Source organism: Aotus nancymaae, unplaced genomic scaffold (assembly GCF_030222135.1).
Source record: "Aotus nancymaae isolate 86718 unplaced genomic scaffold, 86718_ANA_hifiasm-v0.15.2.pri h1tg000011l, whole genome shotgun sequence".
NCBI lineage: Eukaryota > Metazoa > Chordata > Mammalia > Primates > Aotidae > Aotus > Aotus nancymaae.
In genome coordinates this window covers 56,937,732-56,950,024 of record NW_026988422.1, presented here as the reverse complement: position 1 = coordinate 56,950,024, position 12,293 = coordinate 56,937,732, and the positions used below count along the sequence as shown (strand labels likewise).

General features: G+C 57.1%; 1 protein-coding gene across 1 annotated transcript in view; it reads right to left on the bottom strand.

Annotated features, from left to right (window-relative positions):
* The window catches only part of PAPLN (papilin, proteoglycan like sulfated glycoprotein), a 51,003-nt gene that overhangs the window by 5,383 nt on the left and 33,327 nt on the right, over positions 1-12,293 (bottom strand). Inside the window, exons 15-25 of the mRNA XM_064375021.1 lie at positions 11,837-12,113; positions 10,554-10,674; positions 10,102-10,240; positions 8,569-9,043; positions 7,642-7,779; positions 6,352-6,476; positions 5,959-6,097; positions 5,200-5,337; positions 4,010-4,137; positions 3,807-3,915; positions 1,937-2,103 (exon numbers count right to left, since the gene is read on the bottom strand). Coding sequence (XP_064231091.1) covers positions 1,937-2,103; positions 3,807-3,915; positions 4,010-4,137; positions 5,200-5,337; positions 5,959-6,097; positions 6,352-6,476; positions 7,642-7,779; positions 8,569-9,043; positions 10,102-10,240; positions 10,554-10,674; positions 11,837-12,113 — 1,956 coding nt within the window. The remainder of the gene's footprint in view (positions 1-1,936; positions 2,104-3,806; positions 3,916-4,009; positions 4,138-5,199; positions 5,338-5,958; positions 6,098-6,351; positions 6,477-7,641; positions 7,780-8,568; positions 9,044-10,101; positions 10,241-10,553; positions 10,675-11,836; positions 12,114-12,293) is intronic.

Below are 12,293 nucleotides of genomic sequence, written 5' to 3'. Positions count from 1 at the left end.
GTCTTAACAGTTCTGTTTCTCACTGTGAATCTGCATTTTGGTTTGTCCAAAGCCTTGATTTGATTATGTAGACAGGGTCAATTTTCTGGACATGATACAGGTGAAAAGTAGTCCCTGGGGTGTGGTGCTTTCTTCAGGGTAATTCCATCATTTTGTGCAGGCAGGCACTTTTAGTCACCAAATACCTGAGTGTCGCGGCTTTTGTAGAGCTTTAACGCTCCCGTTCACCCTTCACCAAGCTGCAGGAACATTAGCCCCTGCAGCACCCCCTCAGGGCTCCTCGGTTGCTGGCATCTCGGAATGTTTGAGCGCCACCATGTTCCCCTTGTCTGTCTATATGCCGGCACCCAGTGCGGAAGCCGCCTGTGCGGTGCGCTGAGTGCAGAGCCACCGTGGATGTGGGATCCGGGCCGGTAGCACCAGCCAAGCACAGCCTGCCAGGCCGAGTGGGCGGAGCGAGACGAGCAGAGCGAGGCCTTGGACAGAGGTCTAGGTGGCCGGCTGGCAGCTAGTGAAGTGGCAGGAAGGAACCCTGTAACCCTCCCTCCCACTCGCCGAGCAACAGGTAAGAAAAGGCTGCTGGGCTCCATTTTCTGCCACAACACGAGCACCTAGTCATGCCAAGCACTGAGCGGGGCCCTGGGGAGGCGAGTCCCAGTTGATGCCTAAAGAGATCATAGACGGGAACCCAACATGTCAGTCCCACTCACAAGGCAACATTTCAGCCACAGACCTTCAATTTCTAGTACCAGCCAGTCTTCACCCTCAGCCTGGCAGCCAGGAGGCAGCCAGGCCTGCCCCTCTTAGTGTAACCATGCTCCTGGTGTGGCACTGCAGCCCTGATTGTCAGGGGTGTCCAGAAGACCAGGCAGGAAGGGCCCTGACACCTCCAAGCCTGATATACTCCCCGCAAGGTCTCTATCAGGCCTGTGAGAAATGGTGGCTTGACCCAAGGTGCCGCTCTGCTCCAGTCCCTCAGTGAACAAGAACCAAGGACATAAGGGAAGCAGGCTGGGGCAGAGGGCAAAGCCCTTTCCGTTTCCCTCTGGCTTATTTGAACACGGCTCTTGTAAGTGTGAACACAAAACCATAGTCTGTTCCATCAGTTCTGATATGCACTTATTTTCACATCTCTCAAGTTGGACCGCATCCTTATTGATGGTAGCAGCATTGTGTCATTTCATTAGCAGCATTTTTTTCTTGGTACAAAAATAATGCATCTTACAGGGAATTCGGATTTGTTGAAATATGATACAATAGTAGCTAGAGAATGGAAGCCTACAATATCAAATATCAAATGATGCAAGCAAGATTTCACTTAGGTACAGGTAAGTTCGTGGTGGCGGGAAAAATATATGGGGAGTCAGAAGACATGGGCTCTAGTCCGAGGTAGGCCATATGTGCTGTGTGACTGGTGGAAACACCACTTACGCTGTCTGGATACCTGTCTCATTTGTAAAATGGTGATGAGACTCCCTGCCCTTGCCTTTCTGGGTTATATGGTCAAATGGCCATCAAGGTACTTTTCAGTCATGGGACCACCTTTTTGCCACCCTGATTATAATGGACAGATTTTAGTGGTCTATCTATCTGCCTTAAGTTTTATAATGAAATTCCAGTCAGTCATATTTCTCAAAATTGGTGAGTCTGAACATCCTGCATGCACTTAACATCTATTAAGCTATCTCCAGAGGCCCAGCAAAGCATCATTTCCTTCGTCTCCACTACAGCCCTCTCAGGTAGTGGAGCAGCCCCACTGGATAGAGGAAAATGAGGCTCAGGAAGGTAAGCCCCTTGCCTCAAGTCACACTACCAGCAACTGACAGGGGGACTCAGGATTTGAACCAGAGTCCCTCAGACTGCAGAGCCAGCCCTCGAGAACCAGTAAATATACTGGGGAAGGCCCTTCCCATCCCCGGAGATAGACCTTTCCTACCTGGTGAGACCACCTTCACCTCGGTGCTGTGGCTGACTGCCTGGCTCCCCCGGTAGGCGCTGCATGTGTAGGAGCCCTCATCCCTGGCCCGCAAGTTGTAAATCAGCAGTGTGCCATCTGGGGACTGGTGGACACGGTGGCCGTCAGCTTGCACAGGTAGCCCATTCCTGGAGGAGAGAGGACACCGGAAGAGTCGTCAAGGGCCTCTGGAGGCCTGGGAGACAGAGGCAGGAGGTAATCAAAGGCCATTCCAGAGCCAACCATTCCTCCCCTTGAGGGCAAACAGGTGGAGGAGAGGGAGAAATCAAGAATGACCAAGGTTTCTAGCTTGGGTTACTGGGTGATGCTAGTATCCCTCCAACCTTGGGAGATCCAAGGCCAGGGTGAATGGTGAGGTTATTTTCTGCCATTTCAAATTTGGGGTGCCTGTGAGATAGCAGGAGGCCTCAGATTTGAAGTCTGGAGCTCGAGTGCAGACCCAGATAAAGTATCAGCATCACACTGACACAGCAAAGTGCCATGTCTATGAGGTTGTCCAAGTCACACAGTGAGCAACCAAGGACTGAGGACAGGCCCTGAGGCATACCAGAAGACAGTGGCTTCCCATAGCTAAGGGAAGGGAGAGTTTCAAGAAGGAACATATGGTCAACAGAACAACACTACGGGTGGCGTAAAGACTGCGAGTTGTCCAGCAGAGTGAGGGAGAGAGGCAATGGCCTTGGCCAGGATGGGGCTAATGTGTGGCCCCACTGCAGGGCCTGACAAGTGAGTAGGGAGGTGAACAGGCAGAGGCAACCCACATGGACAGCTGTGAAGGGGATGCCATGTCCGCATAGGGTCTGTAGGGACATACTAACTCACAGGAAGGTGGTTCTGAAGAGGGGAGCACGTTTGCTGCTGGAAGGATCCAGGAGAGGCCAACGTGGAGAAGCAGGCCTGACAGGCTGATCAAGGGAGGGCTGGCCCGAGCACACCAGCAGGGAAACCACCAGCAGCTCCCCATGCCTTCCTGGGCTCAAGGCCACACAAGACTCAGATGCCCTCCATAACTCCATCACCCCTCCCCACCTTCCATCCTGGCGTCCTCTCTCAAATGCCCACCTTTGGCACTTGCTGCTTCCTCTACCAAGAACATCCTTTGCCATCCTCAGCTATTAAGGTACAGCCAAAGTCATTTCCTGGCCCAACCTTCCTTGACTCTCCCAGACCTGAAGCAGCCTCACTCTTCTGTGCACAGACAGCACTTGGAGGAAAACACATCTGGAGCTCCTGGAACACTGGGCCATCTGCCTGGGAGTGCCCTGGGGCTCAGGTGACCCCAGGATCCCCAGAACCTAGCCTAGTCCTGACACATTACAGGGAGGGAGGGGACAAGAAAGTCTACTGAATGAAAGGACAAATAAAAAACAGACTGATCTAGGGTAAAAGACCACTGAAATCCCCAAAGCTGAGTATAGTTCACACCCCCAGGAGATATTTTGCCACCAGGGGACATTTGGCAGTGGGTCTGGAGATATTCTTTATTGTCATGACTTTGGGGAGGGTGCTACTGGCATCTAGTGGGTAGATGCCCTGGATGCTGCTCAACATCCTGCAAAGCACAGGCCAAAACTTACCAGCTCCACACTATGAGTGGTGCTAAGGTTAGGAAACTCTAGCGTAGCCCAACCAGCAGAGAGCCACTGGTCCTACAGGGCTGTGCTGTGTAGGGATAACTGTGCTGCAGCCCTCTCCCCTGGCACCAGGCCTGGAAGCAGGAATGGAAGGACAGTGGGGGCAGTGGTGACAGTGACATCCCTGGCAGAAAGGTGGACACCCACACCCGAGGTGAAGGTCTTGGGGCAGGGGAAGCTTGGAATAGAGCCTTTACCTGGACCACCTGATGTTCACACTTTCTCCTGCTACCACACACAACAGCCTGGCAGTATCACCTTCAGGCACTGTCACAGTAGGGGGCATTCCTGAGATTGTCAGCTCCCCTGGGCACAAGGACAAGACATTGTTAGCCACTCTGAAGATCCTGCCCTTCCCATGCCACCTGACCTCAAAGGCCCCTCAGGACTACCACTTTACCCAGAACTCTGAGCTGGACCCATCGCTGGTCTCGGTCCTGCCCGTTGAAAGCAACACAGGTGTAAAAGCCGCCATCTTCTATAGCCACTTGGCTGATGAACAGGGAGCCATCAGGCTGCAGCTGGTGTCTGGGGACCAAGAACAGCCAGTTCGCTCCAGCCCAAGGGGCAGCCTCCCCTCTCCTCCAGCTGTGTCCCTCGAGCATAGAGGCAGGGAGGGAACACAAGGTCTTCCAGGTCCCTGGTGAGAGGCTAAGCATCCCCTAGTGTTCACTGGGGTCTGACAGAAGGACCATTTGGCCTCAGACTTTACACCTACAGCTGCTGGCACTTCCATTTGAAAATGTCTTTTTTTTTTTTTTTTTTAAGACAGTCTTGCTCTGTTGCCCAGGCTGGAGTGCAGTGGTGTGATCTCAGCTCACTGCAACCTCTGTGTCCTGGGTTCAAGCGATTCTCCTGTCTCAGCCTCCCGACTAGCTGAGATTACAGGTGCATGCCACCATGCCTGGCTAATTTTTGTATTTTTAGTAGAGACGGGGTTTCAGCATCTTGGCCAGGCTGGTCTTGAACTCCGGACCTCATGATCTACCCACATCGGCCTCCCAAAGTGCTGGGATTACAGGTGTGAACCACTGCACCCGGCCAAAACTGTCTGGTTTTTAGGCTTAAAATATAAATCATTTCAAGCTTTGTGACACAAAATTTTGATTTGGGTTTCTAGTTTTTGCTATACTCATTTACTGGGCTCAAATACTAGTTCTGCTGCTTATAAGCTGTGTGATGTTAAGCTTCTGTGTGTAAAGTGGGGAAAAACATCACCTACTCAATACGGCTTTTTGGCAGGTCACGTGATACAGAATAAGCCTCACACTCAGTGCCCACTCAGTAAAGGGTAGCAATGATGATTACAGCTGGAAATGTGTTCTGACTCCATTTCCTCCTCCAGCTATCACCTCTTGTTAGCTGGCCTCTTATTTCTGTCCACTAACCACATTCTGGAAAGGCCCAGAGACTCAAATGTTAGCCAACCCACGGAGCCCTTTGCCCAACTGCTCCATCTCTCGAGAGGCCCTGGAGTCTGGCTCAGGACTGGCCATGGCGATTCCCAAGTACTCCCTTCCCTGGTGGCCTCCACAGGATAAGGTGGGGCTGGAGGCAGAATAGGAGGAAGAGGAGAGGAGTCAAATAAACCTGGGAGAAGAGAGAGGGTGCCCATTTCTCTGCCACTCAATGGCTGGGGGTGGGAAGCCTTCGGCGCGGCAGGTCAGCCGGATCTGCTGGCCTGGACTGGTGTCCACCACCTGGGGCTGGTTCTGGTCCAAACGCAGCCTGCCAAACAAGCAGCCCACAGCATGAGGGGCCCTTGCTTCTATCCCACCCCCTGACTCCCATGGGGACCTCTGCACAAGCCTGGTAGCCCGTTCTCCCTTTCCAGCCAGTTTCGGCTTCCTAAAAATCCTCTCCCACATTGTTCTGTTTAGGAAACTGTCAATAATTACCTGGGGTGAAGGCTAAAGGTGCCCCCACCCCTGCTGCCCCCACCGCTCCCTACCCATCCACCATGGCAAGACACACCCACCAACCAGGATGCCCATCTGTCACCTCCACCCTGCACATTTGCCACTAGGTCTTTGACTTAGGCACCCCTCTGCAAACTAAACCATTCCTCAAGGCCAGCTCAAGACACTCCCCAAAGAAGCCAGCTCAGGCCCTCTAGTCTGGGCGTCCTTCCCTTCCTCAGTTCCTGAGTCCTGAGCCTATGGAACTGCGCCGTTCCCAGAAGCTTCCTCAAGAGGCCCAGCTCTGTTTTTCTAGGCCTGGCCTCCCAGAACCCTGAGCAGGGGCCAGCAAAGCCTGGTCACAGCACATACCTTCCCCTCCTCACCCACTGAGACCATCGGCCCTGGCCCTGGGGTCGGGGAGGGCAAGATGGCATTGCTGAACTCTTACCAGTTTGCAGGCTGTGGGTGTGAGGAGGGGATGACCCCCAGGACCCCAGCAGCACCACCTTGGCCGAAGTCCTGAGGTGGATTCCTGGGCTGAGAGAAGCGGCTCAGCTCAGCCTCAGACAGCACGGCCATGTCACCCCCTGTCATGAGGCCATGAGAAACAAGGTGTGAGCTGTGGGGAAAAGGGAGGGGAAGGAAGGGTGGGCCATAAGACCAGCAGGGACTATGGGGAAATGAAGGCCACAGGGTGGTCCCTGCCACCAGGAGGAATTGACCCAGAGAGACACCCTGGGCCCCTTTAGTGCGTGGCAACCCTGGCTCAGGCCCCCCCATCCTGGCCTTCCCTCTCTGGGGCTCCTGAGAACGCACTGGTGGATGGGGTGGGGGCAGAAACCTATGATGCGAAGCTGGATCTTCTGAGAGTTGTGGCCTTGCCAGGTGCTGCCACAGCTGTAGGTGCCCGCGTCCTCTGCCTGCAGGGGGTGGATGATCAGGGAGCCGTCGGGTTGCAGCCTGTGCCTGGGGGGGAGTGGGGGGACACATGAGCTCTGCGCCCGTCTTCCCTCAGCCTCTGTGCTCCTGCCAGAAGAGGCCAGAGCCCACAGAGCACCCTCCCAACCCAGGTGAGGCTGGTGTACTACTTCAGGGGAGGCTGTCACTCACACCTGTCAGAGGAGGTGGAGGAGCTGTCACACCTGTCAGAGGAGGTAAGGGCAGTCATTCACACTTGTCAGGGGAGGTGGGGGGAGGTCACACACACCTGTCAGGGGAGGTGGGGGACTGTCACAGCTGTCAGGGGAGGTGGGGGTGCTGTCACACACCTGTCAGAGGAAGAGAGGGTGCTGTCACACAGCTGTCAGGGGAGGTGGGGGGGCTGTCACACACCTGTCAGAGGAGGTGGGGGGGCTGTCACACAGCTGTCAGGGGAGGTGGGGGGGCTGTCACACACCTGTCAGAGGAGGTGGGGGGCTGTCACACACCTGTCAGGGGAGGTGGGGGGTCTGTCACACACCTGTCAGGGGAGGTAGGGGTGCTGTCACACACCTGTCAGGGGAGGTGGGGGTACTGTCACACACCTGTCAGAGGAGGAGAGGGTGCTGTCACACAGCTGTCAGGGGAGGTGGGGGGTCTGTCACACACCTGTCAGAGGAGGTGGGGGGTCTGTCACACATACCTGTCAAAGAAGGTGGGGTTGCTGTCACACACCTGTCAGGGGAGGTGGGGGTACTGTCATACACCTGTCAGAGGAGGAGAGGGTGCTGTCACACACCTGTCAGGGGAGGTAGGGGTGCTGTCACACACCTGTCAGAGGAGGTGGGGGTGCTGTCACACACCTGTCAGGGGAGGTGGGGGTGCTGTCACACACCTGTCAGGGGAGGTGGGGGTGCTGTCACACACCTGTCAGGGGAGGTGGGGGTGCTGTCACACACCTGTCAGGGGAGGTGGGGGTGCTGTCACACACCTGTCAGGGGAGGTGGGGGTGCTGTCACACACCTGTCAAAGAAGGTGGGGGTGCTATCACACAGCTGTCAGCAGAGGTGGGGGGGCTGTCACACACCTGTCAGAGGAGGTGGGGGGCTGTCACACACCTGTCAAAGAAGGTGGGGGTGCTGTCATACACCTGTCAGGGGAGGTGAGGGGGCTGTGACACACCTGTCGGGGAGGTAGGGAGGCTGTCACCCACCTGTCAGAGGAGATGGGCTGGTCATCTTTCTGCCAGGCAGCCTGGAATTCTGGGGCAGTGTCGTCTGGGCAGGAGAGCCGCACCAACTGTCCCAGAGCCGCCTGCACCAAGGAGGGCTCTGTACCTGCCAAGCTAATCCTGGAGAGGTGGGAAGTGAGAGCTGCTAACTGGCTGAGTGCCAGGCCCATAACCACCCTAAGCACTGTGTTCCAGGACAGACAGGGTGGGTCACAGGCACTTTTGGGGACTAGAGGGTCCCTATGGGAGGCAGAACCCCAGAAGCCCATGAATTCAGGATCCACCCTCCCCAACCTACCCCTGACTCCCCCGCATCACTGCCTCAGCCTGTTCTATAGTGGCAACAAGGCAGGTACAAAGCCCAGGGGATGGGGAGAGGTAGGAAGGGACGACACACGCCGGGTTCCCATGGGGGCTAAAGTACACACTCGGCCCATGTGGAACATGATGTTTTTAATCTTCCCAAATCCCTCATTAATATGACCCAGTCCCAAGAGTAATCTTGAACAGAACCCACACCTGTGAAATATACAGGGCAGGAGATAATGTTGCCATTTTACAGGTCAAGAAACTGAGGCTCAGAGAAGTTGGGTGATTTACCAATGGCCATGAAGCCAGTAATCTTTTCCAGCCAGAGAGAACGCAGAGTATAGTGGTGCGATCTGGTGGAGAATCCCGAGCTACCATCTGCACGGATGTCTATTAGACATCAGAGGAGACTCAAGTCTCTGAAGCCCCAGCTACTCCATCTGTAGAATGACGGCAAGGAGGCCCCCCAGAAAGGGATCTCGGGAGACACAGAAGTTATGCATAGGGAGGGAGGGCCGACTGGCTTCAGGGCTTTAGCTCCAACTGGCTCGCTCCTGGCCTTGGCTCCTGACCCTTCTACCTAAGGAAGGCGGGGCTCACCTGTAGGAGGAGCTATGGAAGGGTGGCACTGGCCATCCGGCATCTCTGCCCAGTCCAGGGACCTTGGCCTCAAGCTCCTGCTCCCGAGGCCATTCTCCAAAGGCCTGCCTGTGGGGGACCTCCCCTGGCCCAGGCTTTTGGTCTTGCCGCCAGAGACCACCAGAAGGCCAGGGCTTTCTCTGCACTGCAGCCCCTGTCCTATGCTGGCTGAGTTCCTGCTGGCCTGCAGGACTGCCGCCGCCACCATCTGTGTGGGTGCTCTGGCCAGAGGCCCCAGGCTGGGGATGGCGGGGCCCATGGAGAGGCTGGCAGCTGCTCATGCAGTCTTCCTCTGAGGCAAAGTTATTGGCATTGCCATGACAGCCACCATACCAGAAGCGGTTACATCGGCCCACAGAGGCGACGAAGTACCACCGGGCAGCCCAGTCTGCACAAGAGCCGTGGGCGCTGGGCAGCAGGCACCGCACAGGATAGGCTGTGGGGCATGAGTGGGTATATGTCACTGAGGTGCCCAGTACTCAGGCCACACCTCCATCCCCTCAGCCTCCGACTCAGGAAGCAGGCCCTTCCCCATTTATAAAGCACGTCTACACCCCTGCCTAGGGGCCTGACTTTGTCCTGGGATGCAGGCCAATTCCGCCAGAGCCTGTCCACCGTGCAGACCTGCCCCAGGCTGGTGCCACAGCAACCTTCGCCCGCACAGCTAGAGCCACTGGGAGGTCAGGGCCAGGGCTCTCTGGGCTGGCTCCCTTGGACATTTGGCCTTCCCTGCCACCAGACCGCATGCAAAGTGAGCCCAGAGGGTGGCCCTGCCTGCTTAGCTTGTGAGAGGGACATAGGCCTGACCCACCCAGGGGCTGTGAAGATGCCCAGCAAGGGCCTGCCCTTGTCCCCAGGACCCTGCACTGACTGGCCTCTGAGCCCACCTCCAGCACCGAGGCTGCCATTCCAACAGCCCTTGCCAGCATGGCCTGATGCCTCTCTCCACATTTAGACATGACCATGGGTGCCCGTGCATGTGCCCAGCCTCCTGCCAGCCCTGGCCACAGCCCTGGTCTGGCTTTTGAGGACCTTGTGATGGTTCCCAGCAGCTCTACTCATTCATCCTGGTCTGCAGCCTTAAAGTCCTCCCTGCCTCCACACTCCCTCCAGCACTCAACTCCTGCTACTCCCACATCCCAGGCAGGGTCAGGGCGCCCCTGCCCATCCCAGCACTAACTGCCCTGTACTGGCTCTGCCTCAGAAGGGGCTGACTCCCAAGCACGAGACTGGCCTCCCAGCCCCTTGGGATCCCCACCTCCCACCCTCCCCAGTTCCCAGAAGCAGCCAGAAGGCCACAGGTACAAACTGCTGGATGCAAGAACACTTTGGCACTGCCCTCTGGCCTGGCACCTAGCAGGCGCTCAATAAATGTTTGTGGAAGGAATGAATGACTGACTGAGCCGGTAGGAAGGTCTTCGGCTCTGGGTGGGGGCTGGGGGAATGGTGGGAGCAGAGTCTACCATCGGGAAGGATGAGGGGGCGTACACTCACCATGACTAGGCTGGCCCACACAGCCTTCCCCAAGAGGACCGGCTGCAGAGGCCTTGTTGTCATAGCAACAGCCAAACTGGGAGCCCCGGCACTCAGTGGGCTCATTCTGCTGGGCCTGGGGCCGGTGGGTGTGGTGGACCTGGGGAGGAAGCCCATGATTTGGAAGTTGGCACTGGGTCTGGAAGTTGGGGACTCTGGGCTGCCACGGGGAGGATGGCAGGAAGGAGGAGGGACCAGAACCCCAGCCCAGGGGAAACCAGAGGCCAGAAGAATGTGGGATGAACCCCCGGCTCCAGCCCAGGCCCATCTTTGGAACCCAGTGCCCCTCAGAGGATGCCCCAGGCCGGCAGGTTTGCAGGGATCTCCTTTCTCCAAGGTCAAAGTGGCAAAGATTCTGGGTCACATTGACACTGAGCAGCCTCCTGCTCCCCTCACACAGGCCAGACACTTACTGTAGAAGCCACTGCCCTTGACCTGGGCCTGCTCCCAGCACTGTCTCCGCCATATGACCTTGTGCAGCCAGCGTGATGGGGCCCCTCAGCAACAGATACGCCATCAGGGCAGCACCCGTACCTAGGCGGACATCGCACAGCCCCTCACTGCCCCGCCTGCCCCCATGCTCTCTGCATCCCAGGACGCAGGCTCTGAGGCTCCCCACGGTGGGGTCTGACTCAGGGGAACCGAGGTGGGAGAGGATGTGTCCCAGCAGGCAGGGCAGGCCATTTTGTGTGCTGCAATCTCTGCCTACATCCACCAACTCTTAGCGGCTACCAAGGAGGGCAACCGTAACACAAGCAGTGGCTGTGCTCCTCATAACTGGCAGAGCCTCAGCTGCACGCCCACAAAACCAAGAAGGGGGACGTTCATCCAAGCCTGAACAAATGTCAGTTCACAGCAGGGGTTACAAAACAGAAGCAGACGGGAGACCGGGTGGAAGAAGGGGTTTAAAGGAACCCACCATTTACTCCACACCCACCCACCAAGTGCCAGGAGGCAAGGTGAAAGGAGGAGGATGCCCGGCACCCTCTCTGTGCCAGGCACGCTGTGATGCGCTTCACCCTCGCAGGAACCCCATCATCATCATCATTATTCCCAGTTCTCAGAAGAGGTAGCCAAGATCAGAGAGGTTAAGTCACGTGGCCTAAGTCACCAGCACATGGCCGGTGAGTGGCTAAGCTGGGAACTGCCCCCAGGCTACTGGCCATAAAATCTGGGCACATAAGCACCCAGTCTCTGAGAGAGAGAGTACACTGGGGATTCATCCAGGGCAGGCCACGGAAGAAGGAGGGGCAGAGTGAAGGCACCTGGCGGGAACAGGATGACTTGGACCCAATCCACAGGCGGGAGTGGCCAGGGCTGTTAGGAAGATTATAGGGGGCTGGTTGGCCTGGCCAGCCTTTACTGTGGGTTCCCTGAGCCTGGTTAGATCTGAGAGCTAGAGTCACACCCAGCGCCTTCCCCGAGTCTCAGGCTGTGTATCCACAGGCTGACACTCTGTGGCGAGGCAGGCATTTGTGTCCCCACTCAGCATATCAGGAAGCTCAGCCACAGAAAGCCAAGTCCCCAAGATCTCACGCTCCAGGCAGCCCGGGGAGGAAAGCGTGGGCGTCTATTACTGAGCTCTGTGCACCCACCCCAGCCCCAGCCCACTTCTGAACAGAGATGTTGGCCCACCTACGGGGCCCCCACTTCCCTCTTTGACGGGGGAGGAGGAAGACCTGTCTCCAGCACCCACCTGCTCTGCTGACAGGGGGCTTTAGGGCAGCCTTGCCACTGTGGCCCAAGAGACACTGTGTGGCCATCGGGGCAGCAGCCATGAGGACTGTGTCTGCAGTCATGGGGCCCTGAGCCAGACTGCAGGGGTTGCTGGTATGAGGACTGCTGCAGAGAGGGAGCGGGGCCCAGGGCTGACAGGTGGGTGCCCTGGTCGCCTCTGGGGTCACCGCGTTCTCCCCTGGGGTCACCCCGGGCTGAGGGGTGCTCCTGGGCTGCCCACCACTGGCCTCTGGAGTCTAGAAAGAAGAGGAAGCAAAAGACACACTGCATCCACTGGCTCCTCCCCTCCAGCCCTGCCACCTTGGACCCACCTTCCTCCATCCCGTGGACCCTTCTCCCCTCCGCCATGGCTGCACCCAACCGTCACCTCCACCCCCGTGCACCATCCACTCAGACACAAAGACTACAGGGCTCTG